Here is a 26,704-nt window from a genome sequence, read left to right as displayed (position 1 = left end):
AAAAAGCAGCCAGAGCTGCCTGTATCACTTTCCAGTTCCCTCTTTCTCACTAGCACACTGTTCTTTTCACTGAATAATCTGAACAATTCTCCCCCTTCCAATTTCTGGGCTGCTTACAAGGTCACTGCGAGGAGCTTCCTGGTAGTCTGCAGAGAAGCAGGAGAGGGAGCTCCTGGTGCCGCTGCTCTCGGCAGCCTGCCGCGGGGGCTGCGCGTACTGCCTGTACGTGGCGCTCTTCGGAGTCCAGCGGAACAGGTTGATCGACTCGCGAACACAACGCTCAATATCAATCTCTGGAAGGGATTTAAAGACAAAACAAGAAATGCAAGAGCAAAATATCAGTAAAGCCAAGTAACCCAGCTATGACATTACTAAATATACATATACTCATCTATAACTTTGTCTCTCTGTCCCTTGCTCAAAGGAAATGTAGATTTCAAAAGTATTTTCCCATTCAAAAAGAAAAGCACTCGGAGGGATTTTTATTAAAAACTAATACAAACATTTTAAGAACTAACTTATATCCAGTTATACAGGAAAACGTGTTTAAGGGAAGCATATCAGAACTTCTACCAATGCAAAGTCAGGACAATAATGGAAGCCCTGCCATTGTAAGGCATCTTTAAGTCTTTATGAGTCAGACTATTGACTGTTCAATGTAAATTTGTGCAGGTCATCGAAAGTAGATGAAATGCACAAATATGTAGATTTCATACAGTGTAGAGACATCAGGATTTTTTGGAACAACTGTCTTTATTTGTTAGTTAAGTCCAACTAAGAGCCAGATTGAAAGCTTTCAACTATTGAATTTTGCATGGCCTGCACCATTTTGACAAACCTAAATGTTATCTGTTTGCTGGAAAATAGGACTTTTCAGCTTGTTGGGAAACATAATGGATTGTTGTGGAGATTTTAGAGAATTTTTTAACAAACAAACAATATAGTCCCAAACCCAACCAGACATTCCCAGTGAAACATCCTGGCTGAAAGAGTGACGTGATAATACATTGTGCTGATACATTACTCGACTTGAAAGGAAAGCTGACACCTATCAAATGAGAAGCATCCTAAAATAAGATGTGGTCAATTAAAAATCAGGAAAGTACAATGAAATGCATATGTAAAAGAAAAAAAAATCTAAGCCTATTGGAAATACATATTTTGCAACACTAAGCAGCCTACATGTATCTATCTTCTAACAAGATGTAACATACAAGTAATTTACTCTTTTACCACTATAAAAGGACTGGTTAGTTTTGTACCTCCTGTATGTCATCTTAAGAGAAAAATGATCATAAGTGGCATTTTATGACAAAACTGGTGTAGTTTTGTCAAACAGCAGGGATATCAACACTTCTTGTGTCTCTCCCAAGATCATGTATGATTCATTACAACAGTCAAAATTTAGATTAAAGCATCAGCTTCTATGAAGAAAACACAGGTGTTGTAGCCAGGTTTATCTGTATGTCTCAAACAGATTTGATGCACTGCCATCAATCACTCATTGCCATCAGCAGATTTGATGCCTTGCCATCAATCTGGGAGCTACTCCAGAAACCTCAGTCATTAGCAGGGTGGTAAGCAGAAGAAGCTGAAATTGAAGCTTGGGGCAGAATAACCTAGTTGGATAAGATTACTGACTGTTTAAAATCTGGAGGATGTGATCTATTACTCTCCCATTTAAAAAGCTGTCCCTATTCAGATAGGATACAATCTATAGCAGATGCTTTAATTCCATCAATAACAACATGTTTATGTGCTATTTAGCTTCTAAAATTTGGAAAAGTCTGAGAGTAAAGCTCTGCCTTAATCAAGTTTAATTCTAGCTCTAAAACCTTTTTGTGGATGTGTGAAAGTCACAATTTTCCGTGACAATATCAGGTTCCCCAGCTGCTTGGGATAATAGGTGTCAAAGATAAAAGGACTATGTGATGTCTGAACAGTAGCTAACAATTTTTCATTTCAACTATATTGTAATTGAAGGCTGTTATTAAACATAATTCCTAAGGAAAATCCACACAATTGGAGAATTTCACACAATTTCTAAATTCAGGTATAGAGAGGGAATGCCTTTCACTGATTATTATTCCTCAAGCTCAGAAAACACCCAAAAGCACCGTCATTACAGTTGCACTTTTTTTCTACATTTCTGAAAACTCATTTTATTTATAAAAAGTTGAGAATTTCAGTTCAAGATTGCAGTACATTTATAGTGGGGCTGTGGTTTCTTTTATTGTTTTGGTTTTATTTGTTGTTTTTTTTTTTTTTTTTTTGTAAAGAGACTGCTACAGTTGAGTTATAAGCCCCATTTCCTGAGATTCTTAGCTAAGGAAAAATTAGTAGTACTGCTATAATAAAAGATATTAATGCAGAATTTAGCTAGTAAGAAAAATAAATCTGAACAACAATAATTAATAGCATGAGAACCATATGGCTGTGAGAGGGCATAATAGCCAACATATATCTGAAATTGAAAACAGAACTGGGGGATGGAATAGGAACACTGTTTGCAGTAAAGCTATGAAAAAGCTGAAAGCAGCAATTGAGACTGACAATGTTAAACAGGTCAAAATATTTTTCCTAGAAGCAAGCTCTGTAATTCCAAAGGAAATCCATTTCAGAGAACTGGAAAATAGGCTCGGGCACTGGAACAGGCTTCCCAGGGGAGTGGACACAGCACCAAAGTTGACAGAGTTCAAGAAACACTTGGACAACACTCTCAGGCACATGGTGTGACTCTTGGGGTGTCCTGTCCAGGGCTAGGAGAGGGACTCAAGGATGCTTAGGATCTCTTTCAACTGTGTGCATGTTTGTAAAAAACATTACCAGTTTTCATACATCAGGGTGTAAGTAAAAAATGTAGGAGCCTGTTGTTCTGTGATTTTGGAATGCTTGGTTTCTCATTTCTTCTAAGCAGCATTTCAGGAGAACAGTGGGCATGGCTTAAAATGAATCTCCACAGAACAAGAGAGAATTTTTAATGGTTTGTGGGGGAAACCATCAAGAGCCTAAAATAAAATTTACCGGTTTTCGATTAAAAGTCTAAAATAAATTTACAGTCTGTTGATTAATTATCTACTTCTCAACAATGCAAAATAAAAACTACAGCAAGGCAATTGTGGTTTCCACAAGTAACAATAAAAAAGCCCCACAACCACAAAATGTCCCCCAACAATGTGCAAACCTTAGGCACATACATGCATATTATATGGGAACAGTCGACTAGCACCCACAAGGGAAACAAGACTATGGGTGGTGAAATAATTACTCACATTCTTTTCAAAAAAACAATTACTTTCAGGATATTGGAGTTTAAGACTACACTAAACTGGTATAAATATTTACAGAATATTTATTAGTCACATTACATGAACAGGCTTCACACTTGAGTAACCTTCAAGCCCTTCTTCATCATTTGTTTGCAATTTCGATTTCAGAAAAATCACTTCCCGTCACTAGATGCAATCAGTAAAATGGAATGCAATCTCGTGCATCCTTGCTGGATAAGATCTTTTCTCCTCTTTCTGGCTAATAAGTAAGGGTCTGCTGCTCTACTTCAATCCCGATTTCTTCCCATGCTCTTTCAAATATATGACAAATGAGTCAGTCTCTAGTGAGAAGTCCATTTTTTGTTATCTCCTCAAGACTGCATTCACAGAGTATTAATCCTGCCTGTACTTTTCCTGCTCCCAAATCACTACATTACAAGCCAGAACACATTAGAGATTCCATATTATTAGAAACATACCACTGATATGTCAGAAGCATAAACAGATCATGTCAGAACCTAGATTCTTGAATGGGACTATGAAAAAATGAACAGAGACTACCTCAGCAGAATGTACCAGAGTACTTGACACTAGCAAACAACTTAGATGAACATTCTTCTGAGAGCAGGGTCTGCATAAATCTCTAGGTGTGCACAACAAGTGAAAGTAACGTTTAGAAAGGATGAAGAGGGCATGCTTATTCATGGAGATACATATTTAACATCTTGGTGCTCTCCAGGATCCCAGCACTGGCGTATTTTGTTGCTTAAAAATTATGTGCCCTCTGTTGTTATTAAGACAAATTATTTCACAGGAAAATCTGTGGTGAAAACATGCTGAATAACACGGTGTCCTCAAATATGAAGTGTGAAAAAATTTAAGTGTGACTTATAACATAATAAAAACACTATAAAAATAAGTTATAATTTCAAAACTTAGTACATCTTCTAACTGTTTTTGAAAAATTGCAAGGTGCCTGTATTTCAAAAAGTCAAAGCTGGAGCCCAAGTATCTTAGGAAACAAAGTCACAATTTCATTTTCAAAGATTATGTTTAGGAGTTCTGGCTCAAATGAGCTCAGGTATTTCACAGTCAAGCAAAAATCAAGTCTTACAGGAAACAACTCTATAGCAGCAGCTAATTGCTCAGCATCAAAAGGCTTTGACATTTCTAAATATGCAAATAATACAGCAATTGATTACAGCAGGAGTAGAGAAGGGAAAGAAAAGTGGTCTGACAGTAGCATTGTGGTTTTGCCATGGCCCCATCCTAACATTAAGCCTATTGAAACATTTTGCTCCTTTTCTGAATGAAACTTACTGTTTATTCTAAGATGTTTTCCGTTTTGCTTTTTTCATGCTAACCTATAACTTCTTACCAAGCTGCTGCCTGCCTCTATCCACAGCCTCAACTGAAAAGGATGGCTCAGCCTGACATAGCTGCTTTTTAAGCTATATAAGTTTAAGGTTTATTGTTATAAATAAAGAAGTAGATTGCACTTGCAACAGATATTGAAAAAAGCATCATTTTAAATGCAATACACCTGTGACAAAAGCACATAGAATTTTTTTCTTTTTACAGCAAAACCGGGTGTGCATATGTTGTTCACAGCAAGCGAAGGCAAGTAATGGAGAAAAATGTAAGACAAATAGCTCTTTCCTAATGAAAATCTACACAGAGCAAGTCTTTGTGTGCAGTTAATCAATTCCAGAGCCTTTTCCTTGGGTAACAAGAGACCAGTTAAGAAACTCAGCCAAAATAAACGGCTTCTGCATTTTGGGAATAGACCAGAATTATGAGCTTGGTTTGACATCTCCATCACAAATACTTTATTACTACCCTGCCGGGCAACATCAGCTTTCACCACACAGCCACAGAAATAGGCCAGAAAATCTCTGTGCTGTGAGTGTTCTGGTACTGAATAGGTCAGCCAGTTCAACCTCCTGATTCCTGCTCTTAGAAGAAATAGAGGTGAAAGGCCAAGAACTCTCTTTTCCTAATGACATACAAAAAGTCACACTGAGTGTGCACATTTAGAAGGACAAATCCAGGAACAGAAGTGACACTTCCATCCAACATCTCTGTATCTATTACTGTAAGAAGGTTATTATAAATGAAAAGGTCAATGCAGAACTCTTCTTTTTACATTATTTATTTCATACATTGCAGGACAGTTGCGTGACTTCATTTCTTTTGTGGACAGCAGCAGAGAGAAGCAGCAGTAAACACTATGAATTTTTCCCTAGACATCAGACTGCACAAAGGGCAAACATGGATTCTTTTCTTGTGATGGTAAAAATTCTCTGACTCAGCAGTTCACTGGAAATGTTTGCTAAAGAATGCCTTCCCGTATGGAAATGTGATGTTGTCAGGATTGACATGAGCAGGGAAGACACAGAATGCCAGGTGACTGTACAAAGAGTAAAGCTTTTCTGTAAGTCAATCACCAAATGCCACATGCTATGTCTTATTGAGAATGGAGGCAGAAATAGATTACATAGAGACTGTAGCTAAGCTCTTGCTAAAAAAAAGCGCTTTTTAAACATTTTTATGAGGTGTGCCAGTGCCTCATGGAACAGCAGACATTTTTACAAACTAACAAAATGCTAAAGACACCTGGAGCAGCACTAACACAGGGTAGGACACTGGCCAATGACAGAAGCAGAGGAATTCCCAATATATAGTGGAAATAATCAAAGGCTGTTAGGCAAAACTTGAGAAATACACAAGGGGAAATAAAGCAGCTCAGCAGAAAAATGAACATTATTCTTAGGTATATAATAACCAGAAGATGCACAAAAGGACAGGTTTACAGAATTGCAGGGATCAGCTCAGAGAAGAAACTTGTGAGAAAGCCATGGAGATTAAGAACTTGTGAATCTGAAATACTAGTGAAACTCACCTTCTTTATCCTAAACCCATGCTTCACAGAAATAATATACAAAGACTGAAACTCAGCATGAAAAAACAGAGATCATGTTGTTATAGGTTTCCATTTGAGTGGTAACTATGAGCTACTTCAGTTATTTCCCAGGTGTATTGGGTATAAACCTGTTAAAAACTCTACAGTCAGAAACTTTGACCAGGCCAAATACTTCTAAAACTGATGACTCTCTGAAGAGCCATAACTAGAAGACCTTTGCATTAGCTGTCCTGTTAGGCTTCAGGATATTTATAAGAAAATAACATGAAGTAAGTCAGATTTTCTGCTTTTAAAATAAGATGAAAATTCAGGTAATCCTGAAAAAGAGCACCTGTTTCCACGAGAAAAGGATGAAAGCCTCTAATTTGACCTGTTCATTCCCACACCAGTGATGGAAAAACTATAGGTAAAGATAAATAGAGAATATTTAGATCTGCCTAAGGAGTATCCTGAACCATGTAACCCTCTCAAACTGCTAGAGCAAGCAACATCTTATTCAGGATTAAAATGTTATTTCCCATAAATACAGCAACTGTAAACAGGAAGAATAGCCATCTTGCTTATGTACCCATACTTAAAACTGCTTTCATTTCTAAAAAAATGCTCTAGCCATTTGGCACAGCAGTAGATAACTGACTGAGATCCAAAACTTCCAGTGTTTACCACTAGTCAAGTCTATGTTAGTATTTCACATAGCAAAGCTAATAGCTTTAAGTAACTAGCAGCAGTCTAACCTTGTCAGTATACATTTTAAAAGTTATTTAAATCTTGCAACATAATTAACTTACTCACAAGCCATGGGGAAAAGTTCCCCCATTCTGTGAAAGAGCTAAGTTAGCACCCACATTTGAATTTGCACATGGAGGAATTAAAGTACATTCAAGACATAAAAGTTTGTAATTTCAGGGTTGCATTCCCAGCAGACAAGTTTGTGGTTCATCACATTACATGACTGCTTATATGATTTGTCTCCTTAGAATGGTGCTATGCCTTCTTTTAGCATGAAGGCTGAAAAGCTAGCAAGAGACTATCCAGCTCTTTGCCCTGCTCTAAAGCCAAATGCAATATGTCCAGCCTATCCCCCCCATCCCCTACAGATGCTTCTTAAATTCTAGATTTATTAAATCTTTCAAGTGACAGAGGTGTCACCTGACACACCCCTGCTGGTTACTCAGACTATTTATCAGCATTTTCAGAATGCAGGCAGCATTGTTCACATAAGATGTGAGTTCTTCCCAGTTGGGATACCTGTAATTCCTGACAAGTTCTGCCCTTTAATATTAACACTGCAGTCTTGAAATTTATTCCAAGCCTGCAATATTAATAAAGTCTTACCTTTAGGTACAAATCCTGCTCTAGTTCTCCATGTCTAGTTTTGGTCTCACTGTTGATTTCTACTAAACTCCAGTATACTCTTAGGACATTAGAAACGAAGAACTTTGAACAGAGACAGCCTGCAGCTTTATAAAAGCAGGAGTTTAAGTGAAATACTATGTGAAAATAAATCAAAGGGAACTGACAGCTACTCCAAAGTATAAGAGCACTGAGAGTCCACTTAACATCATTTCAACGTTCTTATTTTGACAGAAAGATTTTTCCAGCTTTCAGCCTACACTGCCATTCCAATCTGTATTTAAGTAGTAAAGTGTATCTCTATTACAATCCAAGATATACACCCTCAGTATATCTAAAATCATATAGAAATGTGGTGATAGTGTACATTTCAATCAATAATTTTTAATACTGCATTGTTTGTGCAGCCAATTTAGAAATTCTCCTCAATTAACAGTTAGAGAATAAAAATTATTCATACCTGTACAGGCAATCAAACATTCAGCATAACAAAATCATAAAGATACCCTATGAGGCACCTTGCTCTGTCAGCAACGTCCTCTGCAAGCAAAAAGGAAAGAAGTCTAGTACAAAGTATTGCTTTCTAAGCATTAGTCTAATCCTGAATCAGTTTCTATGCTCATAGTTTTAATGGGAAAAAAAAGGAAATATTTTCCCAAGACACCTTTGTAATGAGGAAAAATACCACATCTAGAAACAAAGTTCAGATAAGAGCAGCCTGAACTTTGTCTGTTCGTGCCTAGAAGTCCTAGAAATGCTAGTATGTTTGACAGTCTACTTTCTTGCACTCTTATTTTATTCCATATTATAAAGGTGTACAAAATTCTACGTGATTAACAAATGGATTATTGTATCTTCTGAAGTGCCTTTTCACTCTGGAGAGCACTATCAGGGTTCTTTCAAGAAGCAGGGGCATAGGCTGTGTGTCAGACTGTTTTAAAGACATGGACTAGGAAAATTCTACTGAGAAAATCACTTTTCACCCTTTTTATGAAGCACCATCCCTTTCAGCAGACGGTCCTTTGCTAAAGGATATTTATTTGATTTTCTTCTGCCAGTGACAGCTACAGATTACAATAAAGGATTTCAGCATTTTCTTTCCTTAGTGTGTTGCCCACTCCAGCATTTCTCTTCAGTCTCAAGAGGGTAGAAACTATAATTTAGAACTGTTTTCTTTGTGTCACAATGAATAGAAAAGGTGAATAATTAAAGCATCCACAGCTTCAGGTAAAAAAACATCAATCTTACAGATTCTCACACTACCAGACAGCCTTGGTGAGCAGGTGTGCCCTGACAAATATCTCTGCTTCTGTCCCAAAGCCAATAAGCTTGAAGAATTGCACCATGAAATACACCTGCATCTCCAAAAAGCCATCTAATATAGCAAAGATGAGCACCATACTCAGAAAAAGATGCTAATATAAATATCAGCCTGACCGACATATTTCAAGAAAAGAAAACTAGAAAAAGTGACTTCCTTTTAAATTCTGATGTCTTTTGATATTTCCAATGAATACTTTTGTCATAGTTATAACACCATTATCATGTGTATCATGTGAAAGAGACCAAAGTGCTGTTTTTCTTCAGTTATACTGGAACTTGAAAAAGTAGACAGCTTCTCAAGATCCATAGCAAATACTTTCCAGAGCCATCTTCCATGAACAATAACAGATCGATATGTCAAAATTTTGTAGCTGAAGTTAAAAAAGTTCTATTTTAGAGGAGCTGTTATGGCTTCTGTTCCTCACAGCCTTAATCTAAGCAATAAGATATTTTCAAAAATGCATGAAAAAAGTCAAACCCTAATCAAAATACTGTATTACCTTTTTTTTTTTTCCTACTGCTCACTGGAATATGAAAAACCACTGTATCTCTGTAAGTCCCTTCAATGGTGGTGTTTTAATCTTCGAGGTTACATTTTCCTTGGAGTAGTGGTGAAACAAATGGGAACAGGCACTAAACACCCATAAATTCAGTGTAGACTTGGTGGCCAACTGACATTTTTTCCTCTTATCAGATCTGTATTAACTAAATGCTGAACCACCAAAAATTCCAGTACAATAAAAGCGTATGGATCACAGATGTGCGCAGACAAAGGATTTTTAGGAAGCAAAACAGCAGAGAGTAAAATGGTAGCTACCCAGGGTCAGAAACATATCTGAACTGATATGATATCATGCCTTCTGATATGTGTCTAATTTTGCTGCTGTCAACAGAAATGCATTCAAAATTGCTCCATACAATCTCAGTAGAGAATTTCCATAATTTTCAACCTTTACTCCATTTATAAGCTGGATGCAATCCTTCTAAGCATTCACATGACTTCCACCATCATGGGATTCAGCATTTTGGCAAATCACTAGAATGGCAATGGATATAATAATTTCTCCCACATTAGAGAAAATCCATTCCTTGGAGAATCATTTATGTCTGTGGTTTGATGATAGCCAGATCTTGTATCTTAAAGCTACGTGCCTGTGTCTCACAAAGTTTTCCACTTCAACCATTTTACTGTAGCTCCTCATTGCACTGGATTGCTTTTCTACAGTCAGTCTTTATGAACTTCCCATCTGAGGCCAAGGTTCTTCCTTTGGAAGCACTGACTAGCCTGGAGTCATCAGAGACACCTTCCTAAGGTACACAGCACTAAAAGAATGAACCCTCTTGCTCCAGAATTACAGAATATAAACTTACTGAACCAACCTAAAAGGTTTGAGTATGTTTTAGCTCATGTTTAGGCTTGGTATTTCCTTTCTGTTGAACAACATCTATCCACATCTTTTCATCAGTTCTCAGAAGTCTGTAACTGATCTCTGTATGTCAGCGCTGACACTGGCAATGATCACTGGTGGAAGATTTGTTTGTCAGGCTCTATACTGCACCCATTCCAGTTGGGAGTGGATTGGTCTAAGGATCCTTCAACTGTTTGCAAAGAGCAGTATGTGTCTGGATGTTCCCTAACAAAAGCTGCTGCTGACTTGCACAGCAGGTAATGAACTTGGTAATCAAGTCAAACTACAATAACCCTAATTTTTGAGTTGAACAAAAACTAAGTTTATAAGTTTTGTGTTGTATCACACAAACTTATAGCAAGAATCTAAAGACTAAGCTATAATCAAAACTGCACATTTTAAAGCAAACTTACACAGCTGGTCCTCAAGCATGAAAAGCCCTCTGGGTTTTCAATCTGCTGATACATGAGGTTACAGGATATCCAGACCAGTTTAGCACAAATCAGCACTGGTCTGAAAGCGGAGTCCTGTCTCTGTTGTTGGTACCTCAGGAATCACATCATAGTAGTGCCATCATTTTCATTTTGCTGACACATTCTGCTACATGTCAGACTTACAGGAAAAACAAAGGTAATGCATAATTGTCTTTGACCTCTCTGCGTCACCTGAATTAGACAAAAGTCTCAAAATTACAGGTAAAAAGATTAGCAACAATAATAGCTGGTTTTGATTGTATGTCTCAAATATTCTTAAATATTCTCTGGTATTTATATTGTTTGAATAAAGTTTGTACTTCACAGACCTCCTTAAACACAAGGAAAAATTATGTAAGAAAAAATGAAAGAATTTAAATTTAAAAAACTCAGCACTTTGGAGTAGTAATTTCCTGAACAATCAAATTCTATTTAAGTTTTAGCAGCTGCTTATATGGTCCCTTCATACAGCTCCGTGAGGAATGAACTAGGACATTTGTTACAAAAAGATTTTCCAGTATTCTTAATTAGCCAATTATTTTGTTAAAATCTTCAAATAAATTTCCTAATCTACCAGGACATTGTTTGAACACTGTCCAGTAAAATTGGATATTTTACCACCATTAATAAAAATAAATTAAAATCTCCAACAGAGCTTCCAAAAATAGCAAGTATTGCCCAATTGTATTGGCTTTATAGATAAAATATGGCCAAAACTTTGAGATGAATATTGGAAAAGGTTTTCAGAACCAAGTAATCAATGATGACACAACACCCCTTCATTTTCCTCACATCACTATTATTTTAAAACAGTAATTCCAGCTGTGTTATATACAGTGCACTGGAAATTAGGCAGTGGCATTTTTGTTTTGTAAAAACAATAAATCTTGAAAGTGTTCCACAAAGTATCAAGATTGCAGTAAAATATCTCTATCAGTCTGGAAAGGAAGTTGCTTTCATTGGAAGCCTGAAAAAAGCCAATCCAGTGCACACAAAGCTTAAAAATCACAGGAGTTTCAGACTGTTGAGCAACAATTGTTTTTAGTTTAAAATTATTGCAGATGTTTTGAACAACAATCTCTTACTGGAAGTAATGTATTTTCAGGTGAAGGTAATTTTTAAATTACTTTCAGAAAATTCTCAGCCTTGGCACACAATTTATCACTACCAAAAGAACAGAAGTCTTGTTTGGAAGACACAGGTGACAAAATGCATAATGAGTCAATACTTTTTAATAAGAAATAAGACTGAGGTCACAAAGCAAAGGCACAAGGCTATGAGAAGTATATGTTGAAAAAGTTACTGATTAAGCAAGACCAACAACATTTAACTTTTAAGACATTAGGACTGTCTTTCACCGTTATTCTTCTTTCCCTTAGTAGTTTTAATAGCAGTATTTTATGCTATGCTTTAGATTAATCTTAAAATATTAAATTGTGCCATTTTGACATCCTAAATATCACAGACATTACCAATTTAAGAAAAAAAGAATCTTTTCAGAAACCTGTATTTCCTTATCAGAATATCAGCAAAGTTGTCTTCAACTAAAACCAGCAGAATGCATGTTCATTGTATCACTACAGCTTTTACTGACTTAATTTTATTATATGAATACATATATACTACAAAAACTAATGTAATCTTATACATGACCTCAGCATAAAGTGTTTCCCACTGTCAGTAAATCAGCTGATTTAAGATAAATTGGAATCTATAATTTAGCACCCTTCAAGAGAAAGAAAAATATGGAGAAATTACCTTAGGCAAGAAAGTAAGTTAAATATTAATGGATCTATACTTAACTAGGACATACAGCTAACAGATGGGGGAGGAGAGAATCAATCTTTCAGTTTAGCACTCACATTTCAGCCATCTGTAGATATCCCATTAAATTTACCATGAGCATTTGAAATGACTAAACATACAGATTGAAAATTAAAATTCTAGACTGGCCTAATTAAATTTCTTATAAATTGAAAAGTACAGTAGCAAATAGCAGGTAGCATAGTACATATTAAACTAACAAGTAGGAGATAAATTTTGAAATCCAGACCCATATAGAAGGGTATACACTGAGAGACAATTTGTGACAACAGTATTTAAAGAAATTACAGAGCTTCATTCATGATAACTCACTGACTTATGCAATGGTGAACTCAGTCTCATCTTCTTGGTACCATATCCTAGACTACTGCTAACCTCTGTAAACTCTGCAGCTGTGGAGACTGCAACACTTAAGATGACCTTTTAAATTCTCCTCCAGACTTCATTCTTTCCTTCAGTTCTTCTGAAGAACAACTTCCGTTTAAAAGGAATTACTGAATTGCACACATGGTGTTCAAATAGAGCTCACTAAATCTATAATTAGCCCAGGAATTACCCCAAAGTTAGAGCTATCTAAAGAAAAGCTACACCTTTAAAACAGTGCCAGCCTTTTACCTAAGACCTCTGTTACATTAGTAAGATCTGATGAGCAGGAGAGAGGGAATTAATAGAAGAATTAATACAAGCATGTTCTGAGTGCACCAGCCTTCCTACTTGTGTTACTGCAAACTAACACACTTCTTAAGGTGACATGGCTTACTCAGTTCTAATGCATTCTACTGCCTTACTACGTACTTGCTCAGAAGGAAGATCCAAACTTCACGGTTAACTGCAAAGTATTTTTGTAAGGTACCTGTTTGTATGGATAGGTGAATCACCTCCCACTGAGCAAAGACACAGAATGTCTACACGGTGATCATGCAGACTCTGATACACTTTTGAAAGTTATTCTGAAAGCTTTAAATTCCAAATGGAAATAGCTAACAGAATAATTCCAATGGCTTCCTATACTGCTTTCCCTAATAATTTTGTAATATTTACTTCCACAGTAAAAACTGAATTATGTTTGAAAGGAAAACAGGCTAATACCACCACCAAATAGGAAATGGACTATTCAGAATTGCATTCAATTTATTTAAAAAAATAATTCATATCAACTGATTGTGTCTACATGTGGCATGACTACAAACAGTTGCTTCTGAATTATTTTAAATTGTTTTAAATTTCACAAAAAATACTCCAATTTACCTGGAAATAACAATCCTACTGCATGTTAGCTGATGACAGTGAAAAGACTCAACTAATTACAATAACCTGTAGTTAAGAGCCACACACTCTGGCAGTGAGTTTACCTAAATGGACCAGGACTTCTAAATACATACTTAGAAACACACTGGGGAAGACAGAGAGCAAAGGAAGAAACAGTACTTTCCAGTACCTGGTAAGTCTGAAAAAAGGAGAATGCATTCATTGAATCCATTAGCCAGAAGACGATCCCTCAGCTGTTGAAGAATGGCAACTCCAATACAGAATGGGAAGGAGGAATTTCCAAGCAGTAATGTATCCCACAGGTGAAAAATTTTGTGCAAAGGGAAGACATCTGCATAATGAATAAGCACAATAAATAAAACTCTATAAGCATATACAGACAATAACAGGGTTAATGAGTTATTATTATTCTGGAAATCAGTCTTCTTAATGAATACTTTAAAGCATGTGGGTTTTCACATTTCAAGTATGTCAAGAATTAAGCAATTTATTTTTCTTTTGGTGCAGTACAATTGTGTATTAAAGCATGCATATTGGTTTTTCACAATAAGATGACATTAATGAGTTAATGAGATAAACTACTTACAATTAGATAAAAAAATGAACAGAATAAAGAAAAAAACTGACAGAAGGAAAGAAAGACAAGGAAAAGACCTATTAAAAATAGCAAGATTTTACATATAAACCTGAAGGTGGCTCTCTTAAAATATGCTATCTTCCAACTAAATAGTTCTAAGACTTTATTGCACTTGATTGCTTAAGGAAACCATCTCCTTGGTTTTCCAAATGTGATGATTCTCATGAAGGGTACAGAAAAAGAGACAACTTCAAGAAACAGTGCTTTACAGTCAATACCTTTACAAAATGCAATCAAGAATCTCATATTACGTTTTTTGATATTTCATGAGAGAAATAATCCATCAGTTCTTTTCATTCTGCCACTTTTTAAAAATTTAAATTCAACATCTGTCAGTGTTGACATGATATGAAAAAAATCAAGGATTTTAAATTGCTTTCTAGACTTGATTTATTAACTTTTTTTCTCTTTAATTAAAACTCACCAAATTAGAAAACTCTCCTTTTATCTTAATATACATGCACAAATACAGTACACTGGTGCTACCAGAACAACAGTATGCCAATGTGCAGCAAAAATATAATTATCTTCAAAAACAGTCATTCTCTTTCTTACATTATTTGAGTGATGGCAGGGGATGGTGGTGTAGTTTGGTTTTAAAATAGTTTTTTAACTATTGTTGCATCTTTTTCCAGTAGACAACATCATCATCTGAATACACTCTAAATACTGCATGTGTAAAATCATCCAGATAATAGTAACAATGACAACATAATAACTACATAATAATCTAAGAATAACAACAGCTCAAAAAAGAAGGAGAAATACTAATTATTACCAAATCAGGGCAGAAAGTAAGTGACAGGCAGTGTTGAGTTTTCCACTGTTGGAATTTTCCACAATACATCCTTGCAAATTATAAACATCCTACTAAATGACCTATCATACCAATTAAGAAAGGCTTTAGCTGGAAAAGTGAGAAAAATTAAGCTTAAGAAATATAACAACATTTAATCAGAGGAAAAAAAAAAGCGTACTCACGTGTAAACATTGTAAGAAACCAAGGAATTGCATAAAGCTGCCAAAGATGTTGATGGGGGGAAGAAGAAGACAAAACTTTTGAGAAATTTTCAAGTTGTCTATGTCAATCACCAACTACATTAAAAATTGCCTATTCTGTGTGAATTCATTTAGAAAGAAAAATAACTGCAGTGGCAGATCTATCAGACAACTCTCAGCCCCTTTCTTCATCCCCAACTTTTTCAAATTATTAGTTTGTGACACTATATTGAAAACAAAACAAAAAAATCAATCACCACCCTTACTAGGCTGGTTTGCAAAAGATAAGCTGCAAAGTCTTAAAGAAGTAAAAAACCTGCTCTATTAAACTGTTGCAATTCTCAATAATCTAGAGTAAAAATTAGCCAAGGATGCCTGAAAAAGCCTAAGCCAATTTGATTTAAGATACCCTTTTGACTATGGAAGAAGATAGTTTTATAGAAATAACTAGAAGTTCAAATCATGATTTTTCAAGAGAAAAAATAACCACATCTGCCTTTTTCTGCTACTCTGGTATTTATTAAAATGCACACTTATCAGTGGAGAAATCAAGGACAGTTTAATTCTCAGTAAATGTTTACCAGCACCCAAGCATTTATGTAGTTCTACTGTGGCCATGTTAGGGCAGTGTCATCCGAAGGTGTCCTGCTCCAGCACTTACAGCCCTATGAGACTTGCGCTGCTGCAACAGCTACAGAACACCTTTAATGTCTGCAAGCTTTCACACTCATGACATCATACAGAGAAAGAAGAGCTAAGCAGTTCTGCCACATTAATAATTTCTCATTTTTCAATGAAGTATTGAGCAAGACACAGGCAAGAGAATCTATTTTCTTGAAACATAAAACTGCACAGAAAGTTTCCATGAATTAGGAATGCAAGAGTGGGATGATCACTGTTAAATTTTACTCAGCTGCATAGTTCATGTGCTATGAAGATTTACAGTTAAACATAAAGCTTAATATATTACTTTTTAACTCATAAAAAGTGCAAATTAATCCTCCTATTGAGCTTTTCCTGGAAGTAAACAAATGAGGAGCAGAAAACATAATTGATATTATGTTAATAAATTACTTCTTATTCCATAAACTCTGAACTGGGTTTTGGCTCTGACTAAATGATGTACGCATTTGCTGAATCCCTTCTTAGCACAGCTCTCTCTAAATTTTATTCCTATGCCTTCATCAGAACCATACTGTCCCTAAACTACAGGTGGTTCAATGACCTATTCACCACTTCTAATATTCAGCAGGCTTTTATGAAGCTTGACCTCCAGCCCACCAATTGATTTTTAAGCATTCAAAATCCAAACCAAATCAATTTCTATTGTCATTTTAATCTTATAATACAATCATACTATTTCCCTGAGAATATCTATGTCATGTTTTAAATATATGGCATTCTAGGAATAACATATCCTGTTCCCTGAAATATCCCCTGTAGTGGTTGTCATCAGCTAATGCCTGTTTATCTGCTTGGTTGTATGCAATATCTTGCTTCCCATGCTGTAGGAAAACAAGCCTAGTGTCCTGAGGCTCCTCTTTGCTTGGAGGTTCATATTATGTAAACTGCTTTATTTCCTTGGTACTTAAAAGCAATTATTCCTTCCTTTTCATATATATATATGATTAAAATGTCTTACCAAAGCAGATCCTCATTTTCTCTTAATTTCACAAACACCTCTATCATGCATGCATTTACACAGACATATACAAGAAAATACATGAAATGTGAAGCTTTGAAAATTATTAAAAGGTAATCACAAGGAAAACCACTGCTTTGCTCTAACCTATCCTCACCAAACCTATCAGCAGTGACATGAAAAGTACATCAAACAATTTAACTAGAAGGTGTCAGACGAGCTTTTATTGAAGGGAGTTTTTCCTCTAACAAAAATAATGCTTTAAGATAAGGAGGTGTTGGTGAGCCTGAAGAGCTTATGGATGCTATTAGCAAGCAAGGAAAGGGAAGGCACAACACGGGTGGCATTACTCCGTGATGCCAGGGAAAGGGAAGGAGGAGTTGCTCTGACTCCAGGACAGAATTCGGGATGCGCTAGGGACCAGGACTGCACACAACGCTAGGGAATGGTGCCCTCCAGCGGCCACTGCCCGGAACAGCACCGCGCCTCTGGAATAACAAGCTCCAGGAAAAGAGGCTTTCAACCCTTCAGTGCTGAACGCTGAAACCTAAGGGGGTTGTGGTTTTACTTGACACTTAACTCTCCGGAGCTGAGGAGTATACCTAATGTGTAATCAAAGTAGCACATGAACCGCTGGAATAGCCTGAGAATATGCCACATTAAAAAAAGAGCCTGTAAAACCAACACATCATTTTTTAGAGAGACCTTGACAGGAGCAGTGCCGTAATTAGAATTTTGCTTTGCATCAGGGAGTAATTCCACGGGTATTCTGCCTTTCCTTCCCTTACTTACTAATAGCACCCATAACCTTTCCAGGCTTACAAACACCTCCTTGCCTTAAAGCATTATAGTTGTTAAAATCAGAGGAAAAACTCCATTAATAAGTTATACAGAAAAAGGATAACTTTGTTTCTGTATATACTTTAGCTGTACCATATATTGCAGTTTATATGAGGTGCCAAATCCAAAGATAAAGAGTTTTGGGTTTTTTTCCTCTATTATAAATGCATGTTTCTTTTTTTTTCCCCTTTTGATGTATATGTGAAACAATGCTGCCCAACAATAAGCATAATTTTATTTTGCTGAATTGTTCTAACAACAGTTCTAACTGCTGCTTTTTGCTTTATTTTTCAGTTGATAATAAAACCTATTTTTTTTACTTTCTACAGCTTCTTGAGGTGGGGAGGTGGAGAGGGAAATGGTGAGCTCCTCTCCCTGGATCCAGTGAAAAGGTATGCTGGAATACTTCAAAGCTGCACCAGGGGAGATTTAGATTGGACATTAGAACCAAGAAAGTGGTCAAACACTGGAAGAAGCTTCCTAGACAGGTGGTTGATGCCTCAAGGCTGTCAGTGTTTAGGAGGCATTCGGAGAATGCCTTTAACAGCACACTTTAAGTCAGCCCTGAGGTGGTCAGGCAGCTGGACTACATGAGTCTTGTAGGTCCCTTCCAAAGGAAATTGTCTATTCTACAAACTTTTACCTTCCAGTTCCACACTTGAAATACACACATACTTAGCTTCAATCCCATGCAATGCCTAGACAATAATATACTTAAAGGCTACAGAAAGGTACAAAAGATAAGGCAAACTGATTCACATTTTTAATTTTAGATTCTACCCACCTATATCTACCTACACAAACAAAATTTGAAGAATGATCATTTTCTTCACAAGATAAAAATATCAGCAAGAAACTTCTCCTCCAGATTCATCTTCAGGTAACTGTGTAACAGGATAAACAGAGAAAGCACTTCAAGGGCAGGATTTTTAATATGAAGCCCTCTTACTGATACCTTGTGCATATCACCAAAACCAAGCTATCTACCTGTGCCAGCAGCTTCAGCACAATATTAAGGAACTGCAATCAGTTTGCCTTCTGTGTTAGTGGATAGATGACAACTGTGTCTATCTTCCATAATTTGCAGCTGAAGGTGCTTTAGAGTAATTTACGGCAATCGTTATGCTTTTAGCAACACTGTACACTTTCTTGTTTTTCTTCAGTTCAGCATGGTCTGCTGCTCAGGGCCAGAATTTGTAATGTAAGGAATGCATTACAAAGCATTATATAGGGTGGGGAAGACTATGAACTTTGGGAGAGTGAGCAAAGAAGAACTCTAAGATTCACTGTATATATCATCCCTCTATTTATATGTAAATCACATAGCCACAGCAAGGTACTTAATCCAGGCACCACATCAGCTAATAATATTCACGACAACTCAAGCTTCAGCAGTGTTCAATATTCTGAGAGCTACGTGACCTGAAGCAAATGAGAAGGGTGCCAGGAACACAATCTTCCCTGCAGCAGAGCCCGCGTTTCAATGATGAAAGATTAATCAGGGTTTACTTTGATAGGATTAGTACTCAAGCACGAAACTCTGGTTCAGATCTCATTACTACAGTGCATATCCTTCACCTTGATGGATCCTGTGCTGCCTTGTTACAGTTACAAAAAAATCACCTCTCTGACTAATCTAAAAGGAAGAACAACTTTTAGTTACTAAAAAAAAACCCTGAACCCTGAAAGATAATTCAGAAAGCACAACCTCTCTTCAGAGGTTAGTGTTAACTTCAGAACCTGCATTTTATATTCAATGGAAGAGTTTTAAAAAAATACTCCTCTTTTGCAATTGTTCGCTCTATTACCTAATCATCCATAGACTGTCACATTTAGAGACAGGCTCATGTATGACTATATACTGTCCAATGACTAGCATAAGAGAAACTAAAATATAGGAAAACATGTGATTTCAAACTATTCCATCTGACTTGTACCTTGGAAGTCTTCAACTGTGTAAGACACAAGGAGCTGCTGAAATTTCAGGTAAGACCCATGATGGGTTGCTACACAGCTCTGGCATAGATTAGTAGCCCACACAAGGACCTGTAAGGTGGTCAGGGAAATTACATCTCAAACTCTTTAGTGGGAACTTGCATCCTGGACAAAATACAAGGAAGAATTCTTTTGGTCATGTGCAGCCTTTAAAAAATAAGCATTAAATGCATTTATATAGTGATGCTGCAAAATTGATTCTCCCTCAGGAACTTAAATGTTGCTGTTAAACCTTGCACTTCATCTACCCAAATATTTAGGCATCCTACAGATAAATATTCCTCCTTATCCTCACTTTCTTTTCAATCTTCCTCCCACCTGTCCTTCTCATATGTGTGTCATCTGCAATACATGTGTCTTTCTCAAACTCCTCTCTTAATAAGGCAGTACACTGGCTTTCTCTTCTGTTCATTTGAACACCACTGTATCTCCTAAATTTATATCAGTCAAACAAAATTATTACATTAAAACACCCACTACAAATGGAAGTACATACTTTCTTTTCTATTACAATATTTGTAAACAGAAAATGAGTACCTGCCAGCCCCAAACTCCCACAAATTCTATCAGGAATGGTGTAAAAAAATTTAAAAAGTTAAAAATTAAATTATTAAATTAATAAATTAAAACGAAAAATTAAAATTAAAATCATTTTCTATGGCTTGGTCTTGCTGCTGCAACTTAAAATATTTCCTAATAAGCACAAGGCTTTTCTGATAAACTGAACTTTGCATTAGTTATAGAAGACATGCATATATATTTCTTACATAAGAAATTTTTCATTTTTACATCAACATCTCCTGAGCTCAGTTATCATCTTCCATTTGGACCTCTGAGTCATCATCACTTCTTATGACCAACTTGCAATTACCAAATTTCTGAATGCCAAATACAGAATGATATACACCATATCAATTAACATTATATCTATGGCCTTGCCTAAGTCGGCTTTTCAGAAACATCAGTATTTTTATATACATTTGTAAATAAATTTTAAATACATTTGTATTCTCCCTTTCTTGATTATACACACCACTCTAAAAAAAGGAGGAAAGCTTTAATATTTACTGTGTAGAAGTGAGGCTCTAAAGAAGGCCTTATTTTCTTTTTTCCAACAAAGCCCATCCTCTCTACTATGTTTTGGTTGTGTTCTCAGTTTTCATTTTCCTCCATCATTAAGATTTTTTTTCCAATGGAAGCATAAAACTTGTGTCTATGTTATGCACTTGTCCCATATTTGAGACACACTTCTGCAAATGACTGCTTAGCATTTTCCAAGGTCTGACGTATCTACAAGATTGATGATCATACACTTTTTCTATTACTTGAAAAATAATGTGCCATTTGTGTTAATCAACAGCATTCAATTAACCGCAGTAGTTTCACTATTAGCACTTTATGGGTACACTAATTTTTGCATACTAACCCACATTTCAAAAATAAATATATATACACCTTTTAGGATGAATCTAAGTTATAATAACTGGCTAGTAATATTTTTACTGTATTTACCATACCAGCAGACCGGGAAAGACTAAAGCACGTAAAACAAGAATCAAAACTTTACCCTTTTATCAGCATGTTCAGGAAGGTCTATTAATATGGAAGTTTTATTTTTGTCGAAGTGCTTCTGAAGCAGTCTGGAAAAGCATCTCATCCCAGCTTCCCTCATTTTCCAATTTTTAATTCCTTTAGATAATACTTATAAGGACCCTTAGCACTTACATCTGGAATAAACCCAATTTCATTGAGGTGGTTACTCAGCTCTGGATCGTGGAATGCAATCATCTGGGAAAACACTGTCAGGTACTCTGAAATGAAAAATTCGAGACTGTTGTCAAAACCACAAGCCATCACATGTTGCTTGCTCAAAACAGAGCACTAGGATGGCCACTCATTTTAAACCTACAATAAAACAGCAAGTGAATACCACCACTGTACTCCTTGTTATTATTACATTGAATACAGAGGAAGAAACATTCAAGTTTTCTTCCTTAGTACTTCTCAATTTGGATTTTAAAAGATGGTTTAACTCGATACACGCTTAGGTTGTGATGTATGCTTGACATGCAAAGTTAAAGACTGTTTAGTAACTAGCAAGGAGAAATATCCACTATAAAAGATAAAATTTATTACAACTTCAGCCTGGCCTATTACGTTGATGGGTACAATTTCATTAAGTTGTCTAAACAACACTTGCTTTTAATTGGAAGAGAAGCAGACAGCAGAACACAAGACAGTGACAGATTTCTCTCAGTTCTGCCCCTCTCCCAGTTTTGTCCACACTGCCACATACTCAGTTAGAAGAAAACTGAAGAGGCAGTAAGATTGCAGTTTTGTAACAGATGGTAATTCCTTTTCCTCCACATTCCCAGGAACAGAGTAATTAGGCTGCAGAGATCTAGTCCTGGGGAGCAACAGAGAGAGAATGCAAACTCTGATTCCAGAACATGCTGGCATCTCAATACTCCACACAGTTTATGTCTACACAGAAGACATAAAGCAGCTAAAATTGCAGTGGGTAGTTAAATGACATATTCTTAACCCTTTCCTCTACCTCAAAAAGGCAGGGAAAGACACAGCATTTTCCTTTAAACCATTATTTATATATTGTTTTTTGACATACAACCTTAGAAAGGATTAATTAGAATACTGAAAGAACCCTGAAGGGTCCCATCTCCCTGAGTCCTTGATGATGCCAGATGTAGAACAGGAACTCAGGAATGCCTACACTACTTTGGTTCACAGAATCCTACTGACCTGTATTTCTAACTTTGGCTGATGCATATTTTTACAAAGCTCTTTAGGAATAAAAGCAGGAAACCCTACAGAGCAAAAGTATTATTTTATGGAACAGTATAACCACTTGAGAAAAGTCTTTACCAAGCTATTAATCTTGAAGTCTAAAGTAGCTGTCACCAGAGGAACATATTTATTTTTTTCATCTTTAGACCTTTACTGCAAGCAATCTTTCTTTACTGAAAAAAGGATGCAAACATGTTCTCTAAAATAATTTTTCCTACTATTTTATTCAGTTCATAACATCTCTTACCCACTGTCTTCCATACATAAACTCTCCTAGCCCTGGCATTCTCTCCTTATGTTAGCTCTCTCCAATTATCTAATATTTAAATGCTTTTACATCTAATTAGTTCTGTTGATCAGTTCTTAATTACCTTCCTTGAAGACAAAAAATGACAGACACTTTAAAGCTGATGAGTTCCACAAGAAATAAATAAAAAAAATTCTTTAAAAGAAATACAAGGACAACAATCCATACTGATACTCAGTATTCAATAAGCATTCATAACTGCTTGCAATTAAAAACATTAATTACCACCTGTTTCTTTTGATTACTAATGGCTTTTGAAAGAGCTTTTGTTTTTTATAGACTGTCCGGAAGACAAATTATCTTCCCAACACAGCCTGTGCCAAGGTGACTTTCTAGGTGGAGACAATTTCTTTTTCATGCTTCCATGAAATTTAGAATTACTTTTCAATTAAAACAGACATTCCCAGCTACTGTTTTAATTTCTCAAAGTTACCTACATACTTGTTGAAGGCTGAAATATGGAACATTATTCCTCGCGGTTTTCCAACTCCTGTCCTGTATTGAATAACATCATCTGCTCAATAAGAAATTCCCCTCAAATCACTATTTTCCTGAATACCAAAACTTTAAATTTTCTGAGGAACCCCTAGTTTGTCCTGCTCCTCTTCATTTTCCCTACTGTCCAAACAGCTTCTCTAACATGATGACTTTTGAACACCTGAAGGGTAAGCATTTACAACATAACACTAGAAAGACTATTTACTTTATAATAATAACTTACTTATTTTCACAACTTTGCAGGACTGACTTTTACCTTGGATATTACATAGAACACTTCTGTGTGTGTGCACATCTGGATTTTGTCTCCTATCTGAATCCTTAACCACTTATTTTGTTCCAAGTTTTCTTGCACAGTTACATGATTTTAACTGCATCCCAATTTTGCAACCCCTTGCAAAAAAAAAAAAAAGTGTATTTATATATCCAGAAACAATTCCACTTCTCTTAGAACTATACCAAATAAAGGGACTGACTTACCTTGAATAACATGAGAATTATCCTTCAGAAAGAAGTTATACAAATACTTTGGAATAAAAGCAGACATACAGGCATATGCCAGAGCTGAAAGAATTTGAAAAACAGATGCAATGACAAAGGCAGAATTCAATTACACCTAAAAAAGTTCATTATTAACCAGATAATAAGCATAAATACTTAATCTATACACAAAAATGATTGCATGCACAGTAAGTATAATAGGAGTCATGGTCCTAAAAAACTAGTCTTCCCACACAACAACCTTATATAAAGAAAGCCAAGTACAAGACAATAAAAGCTTGAAGTTCACCTGTTATGAACAAATCACATTCTAAGAAGATAAAGGTCATATATCTAAAGCTGATCTGAAACTTTCAGGCATTTAAAACTACCACCAGCTTTTCTGAACAAAGCTGGCCTGACAGTTTAACACTTAGGTTAACAAATAATACATTCAACTTAAGCAAGGCTGAACTACAGCTTCACTGAAAAACACAACTGCGACAGCAGCATTTCTTCCTTCTTCTAACTCAAGACTTATTGTGCTTTTTATTATATATCATTATTGTGCTTTTCAATAAACAGTACTTGAACCCCTGCTTGAAGAGCAGTACACCACATGCAGTTTTCAAAACCCCAACCATTTCTTTTGACCTGTGGCAACAAGAGTTTTGAAATTCCTTTGTCGATACAGAAACTTTCCATCTCTAAGTGGATTCACACACATCTGTCTGGATGTAGACAGAGAGGAAAGACTCTGCTTTTCTTCATTCACTGCAGAAAACTCACCTTCATTGTTAAAATTCAAGTACAGAAATGGTGCACAAAGAGAGTCAAGACCTAAAAGGAGAGAAAAGCCATGAAGAAACGGCACAAAGAGCTTGTTTATTCTAAGGCACAAGATGAAGACATTAATTTATAATGAAAATTTGTGCACTAGATACTGCATTATCAGGCCTTCTCAAGTAATGGTGAGAACAACAGTGAAATTTATGCATGAAAATGGCAAGGATTTCAAATTGTTCAGCTATAATGCCAAATTGATTATTCTGCCAAGGCATCCAAGAGATACCAATTAGCATACCAAGAACTCAGTAATTTTTGCAGTATTACCTTGGAGCTTAATAGCAAGTAACAGACTCATCATTTTAAAATAAAGTGACTGAAACTTATGAAGACTGAATATATAACAGAGTGGGGAATTCTTTTATTACAAATTAAATATAAATTACTAGGATTTAAATTTGCAATAACCCAGAGTTATTCTTCAAAGGAAAAGCACCCAAAAAAAGGCTTATATGGTGGGGGCGAAAAGCAGGAGGTACTTTAAAGTCAATCAAAACTTTTCATTCAATTATCTGCCATTGCCAACTAGTCAAACTCACCTTGCCAGTACACCAAATTAGGATGGGAAACAACCCAGGCCTTCAACACACGTCTGAACTTTGCATGACCCTCTGGTGATGACAGCAGTTCATCATACTGATGGCAACGAGGAATATCAACTTCAATCTGCAGCACAGCCAAGCATACAAAGAGAAATTGGGATGAGTGGGACAGCAGTACAGCAATCTTGCAACACTAGAGGTGGAAGTCAGCCAAAATATGTAGGTCAGACCACCATCATAAAATGATCTGCTTCCTCCATCATTCTCAAAACTGAAACTGACAGGGAACCAAACAGACCTGTCAAAGTTTAAAAATAGAGATTTTTTTTCTCCTTTTCTGTGCTCATATTTTTTAATGGGTTCTAGCTCTTGAAAAAGGCAGGAAACAGACAACAGTTACAGGTTTGTTACTTCTGGACTCATTTTAGGTGTTAATATTGCTTTGCTCTAAAAGATAGATAAATCAGAGTTCTCAACACTGCAGCCAATTTGATGGAAAATATCTCTTCACCCAGCTGAAAGGAACAGCTGTTGTTTGCAAAGTCTTATGTCTGGTAAGAAAATGTTTGAGAATGTTCTCTTCTTGGAGATCCAAACTGCTCAAACCCCCATTTCTGTAAAGTACAGTTCACATTATAGGACCTCAAGGTACTCAGCAGTATCTGCTACAAGGCCCAACAGGCACAACAAGCATTTGGTAAACCCAGGATTTTTAACAATAAATCATTAATATTGTTCAATACACTGCTGCTGCTACAGAAACAGTGATTATAAAGTAAAAAAGGATTTCAGCTTCCCCATGTTGTAAGTAGAGTTAAAGTATTTGTCTCGACCTCTTCTGCAAGATGCTTGCTACAGTAAAGGCTAGAGGGCAAGGGGAACCAAACTGCTGTTGTCCACCACATGTACTGTAATAGGCAAGTGATGGGTGGGAAAGATCTTCAACTGACATTATTTGGTAACACCGTAAGTCTTACTTGTCTGTCTGTAGGAATTGGTGTATCTTTATCAATGGCATCATATTTTGCTTCTATGGCACCCTAAATGTAAAAGAAGAATATTTGAATTTAGAAAGCAATCGCCAACATAAGTGCATAAGACAATCTACATGGTGATATACAGAAGTCGACTGTTTTTGTTAAGAACTTCAGTTAGCAGAAGAACAGAAGATTCTGAGAGCTCAATTTTAACAAAACCATCTTTATTCTGTTACTAACTTAAGACATACATACCTTTCTATACATCTGCTCAGCATGATCTTCAGTGATTT

At 36.1% G+C, this 26,704-nt stretch overlaps 1 protein-coding gene across 9 annotated transcripts in view; it reads right to left on the bottom strand.

Moving 5' to 3' along the window:
- TBCK (TBC1 domain containing kinase) overlaps positions 1–26,704 on the bottom strand; it is an 87,892-nt gene that overhangs the window by 27,180 nt on the left and 34,008 nt on the right. For all 9 annotated transcript variants that reach the window (XR_015286637.1, XR_015286639.1, XR_015286638.1 and 6 more), the window contains 8 exons: positions 26,412–26,474; positions 25,432–25,558; positions 24,836–24,886; positions 24,047–24,130; positions 21,682–21,767; positions 15,462–15,498; positions 14,013–14,174; positions 118–293 (listed from right to left, as the gene is read on the bottom strand). Coding sequence is in view for 6 of the 9 variants with exons in the window: in XM_023924698.2 (XP_023780466.2) it covers positions 118–293; positions 14,013–14,174; positions 15,462–15,498; positions 21,682–21,767; positions 24,047–24,130; positions 24,836–24,886; positions 25,432–25,558; positions 26,412–26,474 (786 nt within the window). In the remaining 3 variants the exon portion in view is untranslated. The remainder of the gene's footprint in view (positions 1–117; positions 294–14,012; positions 14,175–15,461; positions 15,499–21,681; positions 21,768–24,046; positions 24,131–24,835; positions 24,887–25,431; positions 25,559–26,411; positions 26,475–26,704) is intronic.

Source organism: Cyanistes caeruleus, chromosome 5 (assembly GCF_971803275.1).
Source record: "Cyanistes caeruleus chromosome 5, bCyaCae1.hap1.1, whole genome shotgun sequence".
NCBI lineage: Eukaryota > Metazoa > Chordata > Aves > Passeriformes > Paridae > Cyanistes > Cyanistes caeruleus.
The sequence above is the reverse complement of the archived record's forward strand: the minus strand, read 5'-3'. Positions and strand labels throughout refer to the sequence as shown.